Here is a 22,155-nt window from a genome sequence, read left to right on the forward strand (position 1 = left end):
CCAGTAATGTCATACTAGATTTTCTTTTGATTGAATAATTAGAGTGCCTATGAACTCTGAACTTCATACCTCCATTTCTTTATAGAAATGACGTTTCCACTTCTGGCTTTCCTAGTTTTAACAGATTAACATACTAGTTACTTTGAAGCATAAGAAAAATATTCACTATTTTTTTCCTTTCCTAGAGCCCATATAATACTGCTGAGGAGAGCACTGCTGAGGAGTGCACTGTGGTATCCTCGGGCTCATCTGTACAGAAACCGGATTCGAGCCATCACTGCTCCTCGGACGACATTCAGCAGTCTTTGAGTCATAACCATTTGAGCATGATAAAAAATGCATCATCCTCGGACGGAGCTTCCACATCGAGCCCCAAGAGATACTTTTATGATCAAGAGATTGAATGGGTGGGAGAAGATCAACCGGGCGTCTCATTAATGATCAGGTCCTTCCCTGATGGGACTAGGGAGATCAGACGTATCAGATTTTGGTGAGCCCAATTCGCTAGTTTGATGCTATATTTCAAAATTTTATCTTGGGTTTTCATTAGAATTTCCATTCAAATTTTAAGAAAGAATGCGCCAAAAATATGTAGAGATAGTAAGGAACAAAAAGATAATTATGATAAAGATAGTGGCATGATTTTACTTACTGCAATGAGAAAAAAAGCGATCATGATAATTAAGTAAATTGAATAGAAAAATTATCTAAGCTTTTGTTTTGACAATCTTGCAGCGGAGAAAGTTTGTCGTGGTGAAGGCAAGGGAATGGTTGAAAAAACACAAAGCCAGATTACATGACTAATACATTGTTTTTGGGATATTCTGATCTCTCTCTCAGATCTACCACTAGGGTTTAGTCCCTCCATCTGGATACACTCCATATATGAACCTTTTTGTTTGTTTCCTTTCTCTCAGTAATTGTAAGTTCATCGCCCCTTGCGGTACTGATCTTAAAAAGCATTGTGCACTATGAGTTTAACAAAAGTATAATCAGGGATGCATCTGATCTTTTTTATCATGTCCTCTTTTAATACCTTTTTTAACAAAAGTATAATCAGGGATGTATATGATCTTTTTGATCTGTCCTCTTTAAATACTTTTGGAACAACCCCATCTTCCTTTTTTTTTGAAATGGCAATAATTATATATAGCAAAATTAGGAGGCCGAGATGGACTACTTTCAACTAATCATGAATGAAAAAACTCTGCAATTTTTCATTGTAAGACTACTTTAAAGTTGCATAATATAAGAAAACTAGTATTTTAAATAGAGTGTAATGTTCAAAACTACGCATGTTGTATCAAGATCCATTGTTTTTCACGGAGCTGAAGCCTGAATATGAAGACCCCTTTTGTTTTTCAAGTTCATTAAAATGCTATAAATGCTAGTTTCTTTTATCATTTCATAGCTAGTTGTTTTTCTTTCATGTTAGGGTTTACCTAAATTCATCCAACGGCTCCGGCAACCTCCAATGGCTATGCTCGAGGAACCTTTACACCGAAATCAATTTTGTCCATGCAAAACTAGGATTGGCTAGAAGTGGTCTGTGATCGCAAGTCCTTGATGCCTTTCAATCGCACACGACATTGCAATGATGAAACTCCCAAGGATTTGCAATCGCATAGGATCCGCAGTCACTAAGGCCTTGCGCAATGACGAGACTTGCCGCAGAAAATGTTGGAAAAATGGGTTAAAATCCATCAACACTTCGATGACATCGTGTTTGGTTGCCGTCCCAGCACCAGTGTCTCCTCCCCAGCTTTTCTTTCATGTTTCTAAAAAACCCAACACAGATTCCAGCCCTTTTCCGTCTTCCAATAGTGGAAAATGAGTGGAATCATTCTCTCTCTCAATTTTTTATTTGCTTTTCTTTTCTTCTCTCCACATCATTTCCTTGGGTTTTCCGAACCGAGCAACGCAACTGATTTTAGCCTATAGTGGACAATCCAAATCTATCATCTTGACTAAATAATCAATGACTTAAACCAATATGGTGACCCCACGTATTCTAATAGAGACCCTCTTGTTGGAATCATCCAGAATTGGTGCCTAACACCTTATGGTTCCGTAACCTGGTTACAAACCCACTTAAGCACGGTTCGTTTGAGATTGTGGCATTCGATTGTGGTGGCCAATTGTGATTATTAATTTTGAGTCCAATAATCACAATTGGCTGCCCCAATCCCAAACGAACATGGCCTTAGAAATGCAGACGAGTGATTGTAGAGTGAACTACAGCTCATAGGCCCTTCCTAGGTTATGAATCTAGTTAAGTTCTGAGAGGTTCGAGTGTTTTCGCTCCAACTTCAACAAATACAAACCGAAAAGGAAACACAAGCCCACAAAAATTAGTATGTGGGGCGAGCGTTGGAGCCGCATCTTACGACGACCACATTGCAGTCTAGGATGAACAAGCCCACAACTTAGATGGTTTTTTGCTTAGACGGCTCAGTTACTCTACATTTTGTGATCCTTCACATTCCACATATAACCCATTGACATGAGAAAAGAAATTGATAAAACTCAAAGTTAAAATTTGATATTTCAAGACTATGATGCAGTAGCATCACTACTCGTCTACTCCTAAAAAGAATATAAATGATACCCCAAAAGGCAAATCAATCAGAAAACAACAATTCAGATCTGGTCACACAATACAGTAGATTTCCACTAAACAAAAAACTACTACATTCTACAGTTTACAAAAATAACCAAAACCAATACACCTTAATTTATACCCATCCAAAGCCCATAAAAGCTATAGAAAAACAACAAACTCCACATGCCTATCAATCAAAACAGGAAAACAGCAACAGTCTAATACTATGTAAAAACAACCCAATGAAGAAGAAGACCCAATTCTAAATTAGAACAACAACCCACAAAAACTAACAGTCTAATACAAACTAAAACCAACCCAATGAAGTAGAAGAAGACCCAATTCTTAATTAAAACAAAAACCCACAAAAAACTAAGATTCAATCTCCCTTACCAAGCCCATATCCTACTAATCCAAACCCGACCGAGTCGCGATCATGCCGGCTACTAATCCGAACCCAACCGAGTCTCGATCATGCCGGTCTTCCTCACATAAGCGAAAATCCCACCAGCTTCAATAACAGGCCCAGCATCCCCAATTGGCTTCAATCCATACTCCTTCCCAGTAGTATGATTAATCAACCCACACTCTGCAAGCTCAATAGTCACAAAATCCCCAGTAGACTCACATAACTTTCCCTCAGATTCCAACAGGTAGATTTCCCCGGTGGCGATGGAATTCCTGAAGAAAATCCGAGCATAAGACTCGGCAAGGACCGCCCTAACTCCGGCTGCGCCGAGGGCCACGGGAGCGTGCTCACGGGAGAACCCACATCCGAAATTGGCGCCGGCGATTATGATTGAGAACTGGGTTTGGGTTTGGTCTGGTTCTATGAATCAGATTAGGTAAGAGGAAGGGAGGCCGATTAGGGCTAGGGCTCCAAGTTTTTGGTATTCGTTAGGGTTTGAAGGGACTAGGGTTAGGTGTTCAGGTGGGATTATTTGATCTGTGTCTATGTTGTCTGGGAGGACGAAGCATTGGCCATGGAAGGTGGGGGAAGGGGGAGGAGAGGTGGGGGCGGCTAGGGGGATTAGATGGGGGGATGGAGAGTGTTTGAGGACGAAACATTGGCACCGAGTTTTTTATATTCGTTAGGGTTTGAAGGGACTAGGGTTAGGTGTTCGGCTGGGATTATTTGATATGTGTCTATGTTGTCTGAGAGGACGAAGCATTGGCCATGGAAGGTGGGGGAAGGGGGAGGAGAGGTGGGGGCGGCTAGGGGGATTAGAGGGGGGGATGGAGAGTGTTTGAGGACTAAGCATTGGCACCGAGTTTTTTATATTCGTTAGGGTTTGAAAGGACTAGGGTTAGGTATTCGGCTGGGATTATTTGATCTGTGTCTATGTTGTCTGGGAGGACGAAGCATTGGCCATGGAAGGTGGGGGAAGGGGGAGGAGAGGTGGGAGCGGCTAGGGTGATTAGAGGGGGAATGGAGAGTGTTTGAGGGGGGTTTGGAGGGGAAATGGGGTTTGAGGGAGTTTTAGGGAATTAGGGATCGGGGAGGGGTGGGGTGGGGTGAGAAGAAATGGGGGGATGGGGTGGGGTGTTATTTAGAAGAGAGGAAGGTTGGTTTTGACGAAGAAGCTGATGCTGATGGACAGCTCTCTCTCTCTCTCTACTGTTGTTTCTGCCACCATTGCCATTGCCATGGACAGCTCTCTCTCTCTCTCTCTCTCTCTCTCTCTCTCTCTCTCTACGCTTTTTGTTGCGTGTAAGTCTACAGCCCTACTATTTCGGGTGCAACTTGGTTCGGACTCAACCCAAACCCAACAGATTCAACCTGATTTTGGCTCGAGTTGGGTTGGCATTTCGTCGGATTGGGTTGGAGTTTACGCCTTGGCAACCCGACCCGATCTCCCTCTTCTAATTTTATCCTGATTTTATTGGGGTTATGTTTTTTTCTTGTATTTTTCTGACCAACCCGATCCAATCCGATCCGATTTCAGGTTAGATGGATTAGGTTAAGGTTGAGAGATTTAGAGGCAGGTTGGGTTAGAGTTGACCATCCTCAACCAACCAGAGGCTCGGGTTAGGGTTGAGGGAATGCTATATATGGTTGGGCTAGGGCTGGCATCAACCCAATCCAACCAACAAAGTTGCACCCCTACTGGGTCAGTGTGGAATCCACTTAAGGTCCGATCCACAAATCGGAGGGCTTGGATCATCACATAGAAGGAGACTTTTAGGGCAAAACATAGGGAAGTGATAAATCTGCCCCTTTTGATTACTTGGGACACCCAGCAGCTGACTGCAGAGGGGTTGATGTACTTCACATCAGAAGCATTCAATGGGCCTGATTGCCATGTACATTGCTGCTGGGTGTCCCAAGTAATCAAAAGGGGCGGATATATCACTTCCCAAAACATATACAAGGAAAGGCCCAGTAAATGAATGCTTTACATCATCTAAACATGTGGAGCCCACAGGCCTTTGGATACTGACATTGAGAGATGCTTAGGATCTTATTAGAGATCTTTCCCCTCTTTTCATCTCTCATATGACCAGGCTCCAATTAAGCATCACAGACTGTTGATGGTGATGGGGATGATGCTTGCCAGCTCAAAATGAACTCCATAATTGCTTGGAAATTCACAAATCCTTCTCTTACATATTGGCCATGAAACTTGCAAATAAATAATAGATTTTATTCATTTATAATGATAAATAAAGATCCAGGAATAGCAGTCTTCCTATATATATAGGGACTAACTACTAACCTACAAAGTAATCATGCTTAACTGATAATCATATCCTTTAAAATAAAGCACAGTACCGGAAAATGGGTAATATGATTATGAAGAAATTTGGGAAAGGTAGGGAGCCCTCAAGAAACACATCTACAGTGTGTAGTGTTGGTTGATAGCATCAATGTCTAAGCCCTTTAGTTTGGCAAACGATTCCACCCTTCCTTTCAGAGTGTGGAGCTCCCTCAACCTGTAAATGCAAGATGGTAACAAATTAGACAGTGTACACAGTTAGGGATTAGGTTTATGGGAGGGAAGTGGGAAAAAAACTAGATAAAGAGAATTGCCATGGAAACAGAAGAGGGAAAATAAAATGTTGTTAGTTGTAGGGGTTTTAAATGTTATGAATATACCCTTCTTGAAGAGTATTTTTGTACATTGGTGCCCTCCATTCAGATCTAAATTCTAAAATGCTCCGTTGGATTTTGTATCTATGTCTGGGTCACAATCCAAAATAATTTCAAGGATTCTGTTACTAACCTTGCAATCTCTGCACGCCTTTTAGCTTCTTCAGCCATCATATTAATGTCTCTGAAAGTGGTCCGATCGGCAAACATCTTTGTCTCTATCGACTGAAGTCCATGCAATGTACGCTGCTCACGTGCCCATGCCGCCTCTCGAACTTCCCTACCAAAGTCTTTCTGGTTTGTAAATGCCGTCTGCTCAAACATAAGGCCGACCGTAAAGAAATAGAAGAAGAGCCATTAAAAAAATATGGGATAACAGATATAAAAGTATTTGAATGGTAAAATTTAAATTTACTGACCCTCTGATCCAGAACCAGACCCCAGGCTTTTCCACTGAGTGCATATTGAACACAGAATTTGAGAGGATCAAGAAACATGTAAGTTACAATATTAAAGAGCCAAACAACTCCAGTCCAACGCCAACCGATGCTTTTTATTCCAGCAAATTTCCAGTTTGCTTCGGCAGATATGACGGTAGCAACCTGCACAAGAGAGGACATTCCACTGGTTCTAATATCGAATCTTTCAAAACAAAATAATGGAAACAGAATGTGAGAAATGATAAATTGTTTGATTCACAGATTGCAATATAAGAACACGCATAACTCGCACAACAATTCCAGAAGTGAAAAAAAAGAGTGTAATGTAGGTTTGAAGAAGGAAAAACAGAAATGCGAAAACAATAAGCAGCAACAAAATTAGTATAATAATGAAGAACCACTGAAAACAAAAGCAGAAGATAAGGTTTCGGAATGTGTTTTGGGAGTGATGGAAATAGAAACATATTTGTTTCGGATGAAAATTTCGGTAGATATCCTGTAAATTTATGGAAACATATGCAAATGATGGATATAGATGTGTGTGTGCTGAGTTAATATTCAACACTTACTACGGGCACAACTCTGGTTGAGTTTTCACTACAAAATCGGGCTGGGTTCGGGTTGATTCCAATTCATTTTCAGCAGAAGCTCAACCCAACCAGACCCAAATTGTACCCCCGACACCAACTGATTGGAAAACTTGTTAGACTACTTATACCCTGATGAGTATCAATTTCTAGTGGAAAAATATTGTTTATCATAGTGCAAAAACAGTGGAATGTGGGTGAGACGAAGGGAAATTGGAAGCAAGGGACAAGGGCAATCTACCTATATGAACACATGCACATCTAGATATGTGTACATCCACATGTATTTGTGTATGTAGATGAGACAAAATTAGGATAATAAAATCAATCCAAGGCCCAATTTCCCAAGTAAAAGTTGGGCTAGCTGATGTCATGTTGTTACTTGATAACCAACTGCGAATTGATGGCTGTTAATTTACTTAAGAATCATCAATCCATCCCAGAGGTATACCGGTTGCTATGGTTTCTTCTAACCTATGTCACAAATATCGTTCTCTGGAATTTCTCGACAAGGGAAAATCTCGGGATATATTAATTTTTTTATATTTTTTGTTTATATCGGGAAAAAAACGATACAATAAAAATATTTATAATTATATAAAATATATAAATTTAAAAAAAAAGGTTAAAATATCGTAAAAATATTGTGATATTATCGCTATATTTTTAAAATTCAAAGTATTATATCGGTATTTTGTCGTTTTATAAAATATTGCGATAAAAACGCTAAATTTTGAAAATATCGGATATATTTGTGACATAGTTCTAACTTGAGCAATCAAAATGAAGTAGAACTACAGAAGTCTCAGAGGCAATACCATTTGTGCGATGATGAAAGCGACAACGAGCAGAAGACCTGGGCGATCCAGGAAAGACCAGCCCCTTGAGCGCGTCACAAATATTAAGGCCTGGCTAATGGTACTCACTTGAAGATATACTGCAGATGCCAGCATCTTTTTGTTTGCGTCTATAGCATCTGTATCGTTATTTTTTATCTCGTGTCTATTGAGGGTGTTGACGTGGAATTTTTTCTGAAAAATAAAATAAGTGAGAATTAAGACTTCATGCCAGCACATGTGAAAATGTGTATTTTATCTCTATGTGACAAATGTGTATATGAGACACTTAATATTGTAGACGGCCAATAAAAGGAGGTAATGGGTCACTAAAGAAAAATGCACAGATAATAGTTAATCACCAAGCATGGGTATAGAAAACCAGATACAAGTAGTGAGAACAGTGAGAACTGTGGCAAACTGGCAACAATTGCAAGGAATGAAAATTACCAGCAGAACTAAAGAAGACAAACCAAAACCACAAGTTGAAAGGCACGAAAATTACCAGCCGAGCTAAAGAACACAAATCAAAGCTAAACATATACTGATATACAAGATGAAGGAAACACGTGCTTACCAATTCCCAGGACCCAGGCATCTTTTTTATTTTTTTGAAAAAATAATGTCAGCCATGAAATTCCAGGTGGCAAGTACCCAACTAAATGGAAAAAAAAAAAACCCCATTTCCCACAGATACCAGGATTTTTGGGGATTACCTTAAATGTATTTTGTCCATTTACAGTCCCTAGTTTCCACAAAAGAGTGTTTTTGTTGTGAGGAAAAAATTGGTAAAGATATGGAAATGTGAAGTCTTTGTTACAACAATGAAGAACCAAGAGGGATACGTACTGCGAAAAAATTAGTGTCATGAGCTACCCAGAAGAATATAACAGTCATGAGAGCAAGATAAGTGCCGATGACAACTCCAGTTGCAAATATTTCAGTGAGCTTCCAACTGTCAGGAAGTGGAGAAGGCTTGACTCTGTCCTTGGAGATAGTCATGATAGTACCTGGAAATGGGCTCATAAATTAGCAAACATTATAAGAAAGACGAAAAACAAACAAAAATTTCAGCATTATGCAATGCGTATCAAAATGACGGATGAAAAAAAATTCCACAACCAAACAGGCAATTCAAGCTAAGAGTTTACTGCTAACCATCATTAAGAATGGCAATGACAAGAACCATGAATGGAGGAAAGTTGAATCTCCAGAACAGCGTCAGCAGCATAAATCCTAGCTGTTTCCACAGAAACCCAGAATGTTAGAGAGAAGCCATGGCTTCTTGCTGGAGGAAAAGTTATTGCATTTTAAACACTTACTTCAGATAATATTTTAGCAGATCCATATATCAACATCCATGAAAGGTAAACCTACTCAAAGACTTATTTTGAACAACGAGAGAGCGAGGGGGGGGGGGGGGGGGGTAGGAATTGACAGCTTACCACAATACGAATAGTGATCGACACAGCATATATCTGCACGAGAAAGAAACATCAGTGAAACTGTCAGCATCTACAGTCATAGAAATCTGTTTAGGACAAATATAATTCCCTCCATTAAACTATAAATAAATTGTCTCGATGAACATCAGAAAATGATACACCATGTTTTTCCCTTTTTCTGCAGAAAACCATAGCCTCTTATTTTCAGGAACAAGTGTAATATACCAAATGAAATGATTAAGGTACTTGTGTAAGTGACCCACAATATAGATTTTCAAAGATGAAAATGGATGGAGCTCTACAGTGTTCCGCCAAGAATTAGCTAGTTAACAAAAGAGTAAATGATCCTTATATGGGTTACTCAAAACAGATAAAGATGCAGTTTTTCATCACACAGACGTTAGCAAGCATTTATTGACTGCCATTCAAAAAAAAAAAACATTTATTGACTGATGTTGGCCACATGCGTGACACTTTGGATTTAAATACAACTGCACCATTATTTATCATGTTGAACAATCAACCAATTGGTATAAGGGCAAGAATAGGAGAAACATGATGTAACTATTGGTTCTTGCAATAGTTTGGTGATATAGCTTTCGTCGCCAATCTTGGTGCAGCGGATACATGGACTGATTTGAGCAAGGATTTAAATTTTGGTTTCGGTTTCGGTTTCGGACAAAGCTGAAATCAAAATTTCGGCCGAAATTACCAAAATGTTGGAATTTCGGGCAAAATTTTGAAAAAAAAAAAAAATTCACATTTTCCTGAAATTTCGGATTTGGGTGATTTCGGTTTCGGTCCAAATCGAAGGCCGAAATTTCGGCTGAAATTTAAAACCATGGATTTGAGTAATATAACAAATGTAAAACAGCCCATGAAATAGAAATGCCAGATTTACCGTATAGTTTTTCATTCTCTGGAAAATCGCACGGCTTGTTAAAACAGCACTAATGATTACACTCAGCCCAGGCTCTGTTAGAACTATGTCAGAAGCGCTTCGAGCGGCATCTGTGGCATCTGCCACTGCAATTCCTATGTCAGCCTTCTTTAGAGCGGGTGCATCATTAACTCCATCTCCGGTCATTCCACAGATGTGCTTTCTAGCTTGCAATTTCTTCACAATCTCATATTTATGTTCTGTGGACAAACTCAGAGAAATCAGAGACAAGAATAACATAAATTCATAAAACTCATGGAATATAAACAGGAGAATTACCAGGAAAGACTCCAGCAAAACCATCGGCTTTCTCTATAAGTTCATCAATTGGAAGGGATGAAGCTGCCTCATCCTTGCTTTCCCCCAACAAAGATGAAGATGGGTACATGTTTGTACCCATTCCCAGCCTACGCCCAGTTTCCTTGGCAATTGCCAATTGATCCCCTGTAAAATTTTCCATGAGCGAACAGCTTAGTGAAGTGTATTTAACAACAGTAGCATTGAGCACCGGTTCAAAAAAAAAAATAAAGGAAACCATTCAAACTTGAAAACAAGGATTTTGGCAACTATGCGTGCACTAGCAAACAAGGTAAATGTAACTTTCTTTTGAGAATATGTACTTTTATCAATGTAAGAAAATATTGAAAACAAAGAGGTGCTTTGTAGATTTTACAATTGCAAGACACAACTAAAAAGGAATGAAAAAAATTCAACTAACCCTGCCTTTGTGGCTACAAGAAAAAGGTTTGGCCAATTTGTCTGACCATTCAGCAATTATGCAGTGCATATCTTATTCAAGTAAATAATCACACAAACAAACACAGATACATGTGCATGCACATTTCAAGTAAGTAAATAACATAATGGATGAGATTTAAGGTTATTTATGCCAGTTCCACAATAGCAACATGCGGCCAGTAGCACATGCGAGTTGCAGGTGCAGAAAAGGAAGAACATCTTATGGTGACACACACCTGTGATCATCTTAACGCTCACTCCAAGATCCAGAGCCCTTCTAATCGTTTCCGCACTATCATGGCGAGGAGGATCAAATAGAGGGAGAAGACCGACAAATTCCCAGGGCCCTCCAGGACTTTCCTTAGTTCCTTTAGGTACGTTCTGAAGAAAAGGAATATCCAACCATATTATCAAATGGACTGGAAATATAAGACACTCATTTGACGAGATAAATATCTCGAGTGTTAAAAGATGAATTACCTGGCGGGCAACTGCAAGTGCTCGAAGCCCACGTTCTGCAAATTTGTCAATTATTCCATGTACGCGTCGTTCTATATCTGACTTATTGCATGCTAGATTGAGAATCTAAAATAACAGGAACAGAAGAATTCAAAAGTTTGATAAAATTTTAAAGTGAAATAGTCATATGTGTTAATAATTAGTACAGTGCAAGATTGATTCGGCTAAAAGCCTTCGATTTTTTCGGTAGCAGCCGAATGAAGCCGAAGGACAAAACAGTAAGAATTCCAGATGCAAAATGGTAAATATGTTAAAAGACAAGGGGCATAGAACACCCCTGAAAGGAGCAAAAAGGGAGAACATCATCTATGTATAAACCACTCTGTCCACCTTATGGGCTTATGGCTTTCCAAGCTGTCTGACAGAATTTGATTCCATTCACACAGGAGTTTCTATAAATGTTGAAGCATGCACGAGGCTGGAACTTTCATCAAATGGTACAAAGGAGGGATTTATATCCAATTCGAACGCTAATACCCTTATGAGAATATTTTACTATGATAAATAACAAGTAAAGTAATAGATGAAAAAAAAAAGATATTTTTAAAGATTGCTCGCATTCAAGCCGCAATTTGGCATGTTTTTTAGGTAGAAGTGACAATTAGTCTACACAAAGCTGAATTTGCTTATGGGAATTAGTTCAAACAATTTATTTGTTCACTATCCAACGAATCACATCATAGACAATTGGTTCGGAAAGCATTGTTTTTTCCAGGATTCACATTTTCAAATGCTATATTTGCATATTCAATTGGGTATTTTCCACAAGTAGGCTAAACCATGGTTTTAAATCTGCACTCAAACCAACATGAAACGAGACTGAAATGTTTCCATTTTTATCCCCACCGAAAGGATAAGAATTCGAAATGTGTACTAAAATCAAAACCGTATGTGCCTTAGTGGCATGCTATATCAGTATGTGTTTTATAAATATATTTATATGAATTGCATGTGAAATGTGGTGTACACATCATGTATAAATATTTATATAAATTACATGTGAAATGTGGTATGTACTAATGTATCAAATATGGAGACAATGCATGGCAATAGGTGTTTGATATAGTTAAACAATTACATATGAATGTTTTGCTTATGTCTCATCTCTAAATTCTATCATTTGCATATGTTTTCATATGTTCCCATGATTTTGCAGGATTCCACCGAAATTTTTAACCAAAACAGAAACATTTCCATTTCCGTGGCGACCGAAATCGAAACCAAAACCAAAATTTTAAACCTTCAGCTGAACTACTTCTGCATAATCATTGTGAATACCCAATATATAATTTGTTTAGATATTAATTTCCAAAGCATGGTGATGGGCATGAAATGTTTCGTAATGTTTCGTACCTGCTCTGGTGCTCCTTTGCTCACTCTATGCATTTTACCAGCACTATCTAAGTAAGTAAGTGCCGTTCTCTTGTCAGTTGGGTTGAAAGGAAGGAAGTGAACCTCTTGAATGCCCGCTCGTGCCTTTCAGTAAATCAAGAAAGCATGGCATAAGATTTTCAAGTAAAGTTGCACATGAAAAAATAAGCAGAATAATCTCTAACATACAGGAAATTGATGATGAGTTCAGCACACATAAATTAAGACCACAATAGGCAGGTTTTACACAAAGTGATCCTTAGCTACATGTGAGCATCCTTAGTTACAAACATGGTTTTAAATTTCGGTTTCGGTACCGGTTTGGAATCCCACCGAAATTTCGAAATTGCGGCCGAAATCCGGCAAAATAATAAAAACATTATTTTATTCAATACCAAATTTCGGCTGAAGTTTCGGAAATTTCGGTAATTTCGGTCAAAATTTCAGAAAAATATTAAATTAATTAATAAAATACAGACACGTGGAAGCCGAAATCCCAGTAGCTTTTCAAACAAGCTAACGTGTTACTTTTTGTTAGCTTGTGGAACACACTTCGAAAAACTAGGTGGCAAGCGTCACCCACGCAGGAGAGACGTGGCAATGAAACGGCCCGGAGATTATCGGAGATTCCGCTGTTTCGTTGTGATTGTTCATCACGATAAAAGTTGCGATGAACAATCTCTGTTAACTCCGTAATCTCCGGCCCCTTTAACGTGATGAGCAATCGCAACTTCGCACGACCGGTGACTATTGGAGAATCCGCCGGCACAATGAAAAAAAAATCTAATAGGAGAGAGGATTGTAGTGATGGCAAGCTTGTTGGGGATGGCATGACTGAAGATGGAGCAACACCACCTGTGTGCATGCCACGAAACATTTTTTTGGCCAGAATTTTATCTTTCTTCAAAGAACCGAGTTTGGGTGAAATTTCGGAATTTCGGACGAAATTTCGGAATTTCGGACGAAATTTCGGAAAAAACAAAATTTCGACCGAAATTCCAAAATTTCAGACGAAATAAAATACCGTTTCGGGCATGGTACGTTTCGGTGTTGGTCCCGACCGAAACCCGAAATTTCGGATTTCGGTCGAAATTTAAAACCATGGTTACAAACAGTGTGAGCATCCTTAGCTACATGTCCAACTGATGCAATAATAAAGGGGCCCTCCCTCCCTCGCTCCCGTTAAATTCCGTACATTTTCACTGATTTAACATGGAGGAATCTAGGAAAAGCCATCCAACCAAGGGATGCTTTGCAGGCTGCAGAAGGAGCAATTCAATGTATGTTCCCGGAATTAGAAGATCTTGTTCAACTTTGTTTTGGTATCGATCGAGGATTCCAAGATGTGAGTGTATAATCAAGAAACTTGCCAGCAAAATCAGGAGACTCAGGGTATTTGATACTGACAAGATGACAGGTCACCACTCACCACCACCTCAGGTTCAACCCCCTATTCATAAAGCCATTAATCTATCACTTGATCAAGCTCAAGCCAACGGACTCAATCATAAATGGATTTAACCGATTACTAAATTAGCCCCAACATTAACCTATGTGTCTAACAAACAGTTAATCCAAGCTTAAGCTGTTGGAGAAGGCGTTATTTAATCTTTTATACTTGAACACTCCCCTTCACGTGGGGCCCCTCTTTCTAGGGTTGGCCTACACGGGGCACATGTGGCCCCTCTTTTTGGGTTTGGCCATTGCATGTGGATTTTTGCTATCAAGGAGGTTTGAACTCAAGACCTTCTGCTCTGATACCATGTCTAACAACCAGTTACATGAAAAGCTTAAGCTGTTGGAGAAGGCGATATTTAATTTTTTATACTTTTACACTATGAATCCGACTCAGTTCCAACTTCCAACATGAACCTTTCGTAGGAGAAAATAATTGGGGATTGCAACATGTGTTGCAACTTCAATTAAAAGTGAAAAAAAAAAAAAAAAAAAAAAGATGATATAGGTACAGTTTTTTATCGTATCCTAAAAACTTGATCAACATCAATTACCTCCTTGGGGTCAGACAACATTGAAACAATTGCAGCATCAATGGCATCCTGATTCTCCATCCTTGAAGCTCTGGCAGCCATCAGCACAACTGAATCCCTGTCTGTACCTTTAGCAAAAACCTGTAATAACAAAAAGTTAATGCCAAATTTTTTTTTCACCACTTAATGACAAAAAAGGAACACAGGTATAACCTCAATCATGTTCTTGTCGACCGAAAGCTTGTTAAGTGTTAATGTTCCAGTTTTATCACTGCATAACACATCCATACCAGCCATTTCCTCAATGGCAGTCATTCTTTTTGTTATTGCACCCTGCACCGTGGGAGGATCCAAATTAGTTTATTACATATCATTCAAATGGAAAGTTCAGGTTCTCTATTAACCCTGGCTAGGCAATCCCAAATCAGCACTTCGAATATAGATAAACAAACCTGCTGAGATAAGCGGTGTGATCCAATGGCCATTGTAACTGAAAGAACAGTTGGCATGGCAATAGGGATTCCACCAATGAGGAGTACAAGGAGGTTATCAATACCAACACGATACGCCCTCCCTTGGACCGCAAATATTCCAATAATTTCAATAACCATCCCAGCAGCAATGGAGCAAATGCAGAAGTTCCCAATCGCAGTTAAAACCTAAAAAATCATCAAACGGATACAATCATGATTTGTGGATACAGATTCATCTCTCAAGTCTTGACATGGATATGACATGATTTGTGGATACAAATTCATCTATCAAGTCTTGACATGGATACGACTTGCTGACATGGCAACATCCAAAAATCTAGAAATGGTGACACATAATGCATATAAAATTACTGATTACTATCATAATCTGTAACAATATAAACACGGTATTCATTTAATAAACTAAAAGATCTTAGAATTAATCAACTTTAATCTAAAACAAACATGAGATAATCATCTTAGAATTAATCAACTTTTACTTTTCAAAAAAAAAAAAATCTAAAACAAACATGAGATAATCAAATAAGAACACTTTCATCAATTTAATCTAGTTCTCTTCCGTCTCCAATATACGACGAGGAAGGGAGACCAATATGATACAATGATTATAGTATTGGAATTAGAGTTTGTTTATGGTTTTAGGTTTAGGAGGGGGATATAGCAATAAATATTAGTTAAAGAAGAGTTTATAATAAAAGAAGAATTAATAATAAAAGAAGTAAACACAATATTCAATAATAAAACAGAATCTCACACTTGACATGGTACAAAAACGTTTCCAAGTGTCCATACTAAGTCTAACACTTCTAGCAGTGCATTTAAAAGTGTCCAAAGGAGTGTCGACACTCGACACGTGTGGAGTGTGGACACAGCAATAAATTCAAAGTGTCGGCTAAATCATAGGAACCCACTCATTGCCATCATAGTAAGAGTTGCAAAATTGTTGCTTTGCAAATGATCTAATTAAATGTGGCGTCAAGTATATTAGATTTAGAGGCACGTGTTACGGTATGTGTTGGCTTCCACAAAATAAGAGAACCATTGAAATCATGAATGCTAAGTTGCGAACCTGCTGAAAATGACCAACATGTGTAGTAGTATCCACCAGATGAGCCGCTTTCCCAAAGAAAGTGTGAACTCCTGTGGCAATCACAACTGCTTCAATTTCACCTTGCTTGCATGTTGAACCAGAGTACACCCCATCACCAGGATTCTTGGTTACTGGTAGCGATTCTCCGGTAAGAGCAGACTGAAAAGCCACATCTGAATATGTTAACTGAGGGGTCTTAATGACCATTTCATCACGAAAGCAAATGTTTACCCCAAATCATCCACCAAACCCGGGGCAATATGTTTTCTGATTATTCATAATCAGATTGCCCAAGATGTGTGCATTCCCAAATTGAATTAGCATAAATTTGATCAAAAATAAGAAACCAACAAATATGATCAAAACATATATTCTTTTAGGGTTTTTCAAAACTTTATTATTTATTCCATTTCCTTTGTAAGTTTCTATCTTCTATACTTTATACCATTGCTCTTTGATTTCAAGGAGGAATTGTTTGTGATCATAAAAGGGAAAACAAAATAAAAACCAATCAGTGCGCATGATACCGTTTCAAGTTTAAATACAAATATGCTTTCATCTGTTGAATATTATTTAAAAAATATGCTTTCATCTGTTGAATATTATTTAAATTTACGGCAAGGTTTACAATTTAAGAGTAAGAAGATACCTGATCAATTTTTAAAGGATCTCCTTCAAGAAGACGCGCATCAGCAGGAATAATGTCTCCGAGTTTAATACTAACTATGTCACCTGGAACCAACACAGAAGCATCTTCTTCACTCCATCTCCCATCTCGTAGGACCTGATGAGAAGCATTATAGGTCAAAACCATGATTTTAAATTTCAGCCAAAATTTCGGGGAAATGCAATTTTTAAATTTTTTTCCAAAATTTCGGCCGAAATTACCGAAATTTCAGCACATTAATGAAATTTGCTTTTTTTTTTTTACTGATTCTCAGTATTTCGGCCGAAATTTCGGTTTCGGCTAGGTCCAAAACTGAAACCGAAACCAAAATTTTAAACCTTGGTCAAAACAAAGTCAAATGCAATAAATTTCAGACAGGATGCCAATTAGCACAAAATGGACTGTGTTCCAATCTGCCTTCAACATAGATGAAAATACAAGGAGAGATACCTTGGCTTTTGGAGCCAGCCTAGCCATAAGTGCTGCAGCTGCATTCCCAGCATTATTTTCCTCTATAAAGCTAATGGTAGAATTGATAATAAGTAATGTCAAGATGCCGACAAAATCTTGGTAATCTCCACTCTCACCCTGCAAGGTAAAAGTTGTTCCAACATAGTACCAAGATAGTTAACCACTAGTTGCAATTTCCTCACTCATCAAAACCCAAATCAAAATCTAGTTTTATAAGTTTACCCCTCCATGTGCAAGGGCAATGGCCATGATAGCTGCAGCTTCCATGACCCATGACAGAGGATTCCACATAAATCCCAGAAACTTTAAGAATTTACTTTCCTGTGAAACGGAGTATATAAAGAGAAACATATGTTAAAGGTTAGAGAAAAGTGCTTTCCTGAGCAGCTCACTGTGACTATTCACAGCCATGTGTGTTTGTTTTAACTTTTAAAAGAAACAGTGCTTCATAGGGAATTATGGAGCAGAAATTCCTACAAATAGCGTGTGAACAAAGACCTAGAGCATTATGGTGGGCCCACGTGCAAAAAAATGGGAAAAAGGTATGCAAATTGAATATCCATGGAGGTGTTGGAGTGGGAAAGATAAGGATGCGTAACATGGCTTTACTGGGAAATGGCAACGGAGATATGGTGAAGAAAAGAATCTTTATGGCATAGTCATTTAGGACAAATATGGGAGGAGGTGGGGGGATTGGGAGAGTAGAGACGCAGGCAAAGGTTCGGATGCATGGAAGTCAAATTGTAAGTCTAGGCTTTCCTATGAGTCTTTAGTTAGGTTCAGAGTGGGCAAGGGAGAGGATACTAAATTTTGGGTAGATTTGTGGTTAGACAGTTTGTCCCATGCACTCCCGAATCTATTCTGTCTGGCTACCTGTAGGGAGGCCAAAGTCAATGACTACTTGGTGAGAGGGGGGATGGGAGTGGATTCTGGGATATTAGGTTTAGGCGTAACCTTAAGGATAGTGAGTTTTCCAGTCTGTCCTTGCTCCTAGGTCTCCTGCCTCTTACTGCTCCCCGTCATCCCGTTATTGTAGAGTTTGGGCCCCGAATCCTCAAGTTGCTTTCTTAGTTAAATCTTTACTTTATACTCTGAATTCTTTGAACAGGGAACCATCAAGCCATGCAAAAATCTAGAAGTCGTCATCCCCGCTAAGGGTAACGACTTTCACTTGGACTTTGTTAAGCAAGAAAATCAATATGCACGGCCGCCTAAAAAAAGGAAGATACATCTAGCAAGCAGAGCAATGAAGAGTCATTGGATTGTCTAATGATACAATGCTCCTTTTCTTATCGACTATGACAGAAGATCATAAAAACTTTGGTCTCCAGTGGGTTTTTCAAAGATATATCAAGAAGGTACTACTAAGCTGGAGTGGTGGTCCATTTGGAAAATTAGGACAGCAACTATGGCGCTTAATTCCGTATGCGATAGTACGGCACATATGGAAAGAGAGAAATAACCGTATTTTTTAAATAAAGAAGAGGAGCTGGAGCAAAATCATCATAGACATCAAAATTGATCTTATTTTATGGGCAAGATAAAGGTAAGGAGTAGGAGATATTCTCAGAGAAAGGCAGACGGTTGTGTTAGAAAAGAAAGAGAAATATAAAATTACCCCCAAATGGTCGCCCCCCAGTACATTGGTGCAAAGTCAACTTTGATGGTAGTTTGAAAGGAAATTCCGGCAGGGCAGTCATTGGAGGAATCATCAAAGACTCGTATGGAAGACGAATGATGTCATACTCAGGTCCAACAGGAGAATGCGATGCAAACGAGGCAGAAGCAAAAGCCCTACTGTGGGGATTAAGATGGTTCGCACAAGCTCAACCAGGGCCGTTGATTATAGAAGGAGATTCTACAAACGTTGTAGCATGGGCATCCGGCAAGTCCATAGGTCCTTGGAAGATTGCTAACATCACAACAAAGATAAAGGACCTTGTTCAAATCATTAAACCTCAACTCCAACATAAGAGGAGATCTGCAAATGAAGAAGCTGACGAGTTGGCAAAAGCTAGGCCGATAAATAGGATGTGGAAATAATTACTGCAAGAATGGAGGCAGGAGGGGAGGGGACGGAACCGTAGCAAATCAGAGGATGACACCGACAGGTTGTCGGGTTAAGGAAGGTGCTACAGAAAATTCGAAATTATGCTCATTCCTGATTACTGGTGATGGCTTGGAAACAACAATAGAAGATTGGGGGTAGTGTTGTTTATTTCTGGATCAAAAAGAAAAGGATTAGATGTAAGATTTTTTGGGCTAGGTTGGGCATGAAAATGTTGTGCTCTTTATGGGTGTGGGATGGCTGTTGTTCACATGAGTGGGATGCCTTGTCCCAGTTGTTGTAATACAGTTACCAACATTTTAATAAAATTCGTTATCTTTCAAAAAAACATGCAAAAGATTGTACCAATTTGATGATTCTAAACGATGAATGGACTTCTACTATTGAACATGGACCATTTCCATTTCTCCTTTAATTATCTGTCAGCAGGTTACCGAATGAATGGCTAGGATTGTCTAATTGGGGAAATAGTTTGGGAGATGAGTCCACCCACACAGTGGGTTGCACCAGATTAAGATGAAAATCCCGTGCTCCATTGAGTTTTTTTTTTTTACATAAAGTAAAAGAACAAAATTTATACATGCAGAGAAAATAATGGTTCATTTACAATGTTTAATTGTTTGCATACCTTTTTCTCTTCAAGTTTGTTGTATCCAAACAGTTCCAATCGTTCTTGAACAGCATCAGAGCTCAGACCTTCTCGCGTACATTTAAGATTTTCAAAAACTTCTTCAAGTGGGATATTTTCCTGCGAGGATAAATTTATATCATTACAAACCAGCATGGGGAATAAACACAAAAGCACATGCTATTACTTCATGAAAAAAATAAGCCTAACAACAAAAGCAAAACACGACGGTTAGAAGGCTACCCAAGAATGCTTTAATATAATTTAAATGACAGACTGTATGCTAAAATCCTTGCAAATATGATCTTTGACGACCCCTTCGTTTTATTTATCAAAGGGCCTCAAGCAACTGAATTTAGAGTTACAGAGAGTTTTCAGATTCAAAATAGGTAAAAAGAGCTCTAATAACTAAAAAGAGATCAAACACTCACAAGTACTATAACCTCCCCAGAACATCTTTACAACTATCAACCATATTTTACTTATGTAATATGTTGCCCAAGGTAAAAAAAGGCCTATAACCTGAGAAACTAGAAAACCTAAACTTTTCCAAGACACGAAAAAGGAATAAATATGGAAGTTAACCTGACTCAAAACAATAAAGAATACCTAGCCAGACCATATTGATAATCAGTTTGAGCGTTTCTTCAAGTTTAAATGCCTGATTTGGTCAGATGGCCGTTAAACAGGAATGATACTTCTAAAGTACATACCAGATCGACAGCTTCCTTGTTAATAGCTTCTAGGGCGACTGACTTCTCATCCATATTGCCTCTCCGATAGCTTTAATCCTCTAATCAACCCAGAAAAATGTTAAGACTTCGGACAGAACCTGCAGAGACAGAAGTTTCTCATCAATTTTATATTATTTGTTGTTGCATATGTGGAACTGAGTACAAAACACAAGCAGCAATATTATGATCGAAAACAAAGGAAAACCAGTCTTCTCCTACTTGCTTATTATGTCTACATTCTTCATGTGTCATATGACCTCACTTTATTTACAGAAATTTTTCAAGTGACTATAAGAGAAGCTCAACAAGTTACCTAGAAAAAAGCAACTAAAGGATTACATAGCCCAGAGAAACCACTAATAACGTTCAAATTCCAACATAATTTCTCACTTTCTTCGATCAATTGATGGGAGTCAACATCAAATCAATAAGAAAGACAATATAACCAACTTGCACTTGAACAAAGTGCATTCGAGCTTTGCAGCTATGCGCATAATGACACACAAATGCACATGAAAAAGATGTGTGTGAGTAAAAAGGGATTTTTACCTTTAATAATCATATAAACAATAAAAACTCAAACATAGATCAGATCAAATTGAGTGATTTCTAAGTAATTGGCTGCACATAACAATCATTGCAAGTTTCTGATAATTAACAGACTAATGTTAACCAAAACTCATCCATACCTCTGAAAACCGAAATATTTTCGTCAGTGTTCAGATAGAAAACCCTAGATTTCAGAACCTGACAGATCTGAAACCTTCCAAGTAGTCCTCCACCAAACCCTAGAGATGAGGCTAGAAAATCCAGAGAAGAACCCTTTCTAGGCCTCCTCCGAGATAGAGAACGAGGAATAAGATTGAAATGGGGATATATAAGCTGAGAGCAAAAGTAAAATCTCGATTATTGAGGAAAATTACAAGGAAGGGTATAAAAGACAGAAGAGTTAGGGCAAAATAAGGAGAAGAGAAGGATCTTACGTGCGGAGAGGTAGGGAAATTCATGGCGGAAAGGTCCATAAGGAAGAAGACGAAACACTAGCTTTTGAAACTCCGCCCCTGGCCAGCAGAGGCAGCAGAGGAGCACAAGTTCAAAACAAGAGACGTTTGAACGATTCTCTACTGCCCGCCAAAACAAAAATATATGTATCTGCTTAGGAAGCCACTCCGAGATTTTATATGGTGTAACGTACAGGTACCGTACGGGTCACACCATAGGTTGATACAATCTTTCCATTTGATGGGTCACATCGTAACTAGGTTGTGCCCAAAAAATCATTTCCTTAGCATCCTTAGCTTAATATGGAACCTCTATAAATCAGAGGGTTGGGATCTTCTTATAAAAATGATTTGATGTGGCTCATCAAATGGATGGATTGGATCATCCTATGGTGTGGCCCCGGGAGACGTTTCTCGGAATTTTTGGGCACAACCTATTCACGTT

General features: G+C 38.7%; 1 protein-coding gene and 1 pseudogene across 1 annotated transcript; both read right to left on the minus strand.

Annotated features, from left to right (window-relative positions):
* Nucleotides 1-3,048: 3,048 nt before the first annotated feature.
* Nucleotides 3,049-4,107, minus strand: LOC143892993 (3-isopropylmalate dehydratase small subunit 1 pseudogene; annotated as a pseudogene).
* Nucleotides 4,108-5,233: 1,126 nt separating this feature from the next.
* LOC143878360 (plasma membrane ATPase 1-like) lies at nt 5,234-21,838 on the minus strand. Its single transcript, XM_077380657.1, has 23 exons — nt 21,693-21,838; nt 21,399-21,591; nt 20,689-20,807; nt 19,976-20,095; nt 17,502-17,600; nt 17,259-17,396; nt 16,791-16,925; nt 16,121-16,300; nt 15,010-15,216; nt 14,771-14,890; nt 14,579-14,698; nt 12,552-12,674; nt 11,160-11,264; nt 10,916-11,060; nt 10,221-10,385; nt 9,903-10,141; nt 9,002-9,034; nt 8,715-8,796; nt 8,406-8,566; nt 7,539-7,751; nt 6,113-6,295; nt 5,827-6,005; nt 5,234-5,536 (listed from the first exon to the last, which is right to left on the minus strand). The coding sequence occupies exons 3-23, from the start codon at nt 20,740-20,742 to the stop codon at nt 5,440-5,442; spliced, it is 2,898 nt and encodes a 965-aa protein (XP_077236772.1). The 5' UTR covers nt 20,743-20,807; nt 21,399-21,591; nt 21,693-21,838; the 3' UTR covers nt 5,234-5,439.
* Between the last annotated feature and the right edge of the window lie 317 nt (nt 21,839-22,155).

This window comes from Tasmannia lanceolata, unplaced genomic scaffold (assembly GCF_043159265.1).
Source record: "Tasmannia lanceolata isolate RefF3 unplaced genomic scaffold, GAP_Taslan_0.1 ptg000002l, whole genome shotgun sequence".
NCBI lineage: Eukaryota > Viridiplantae > Streptophyta > Magnoliopsida > Canellales > Winteraceae > Tasmannia > Tasmannia lanceolata.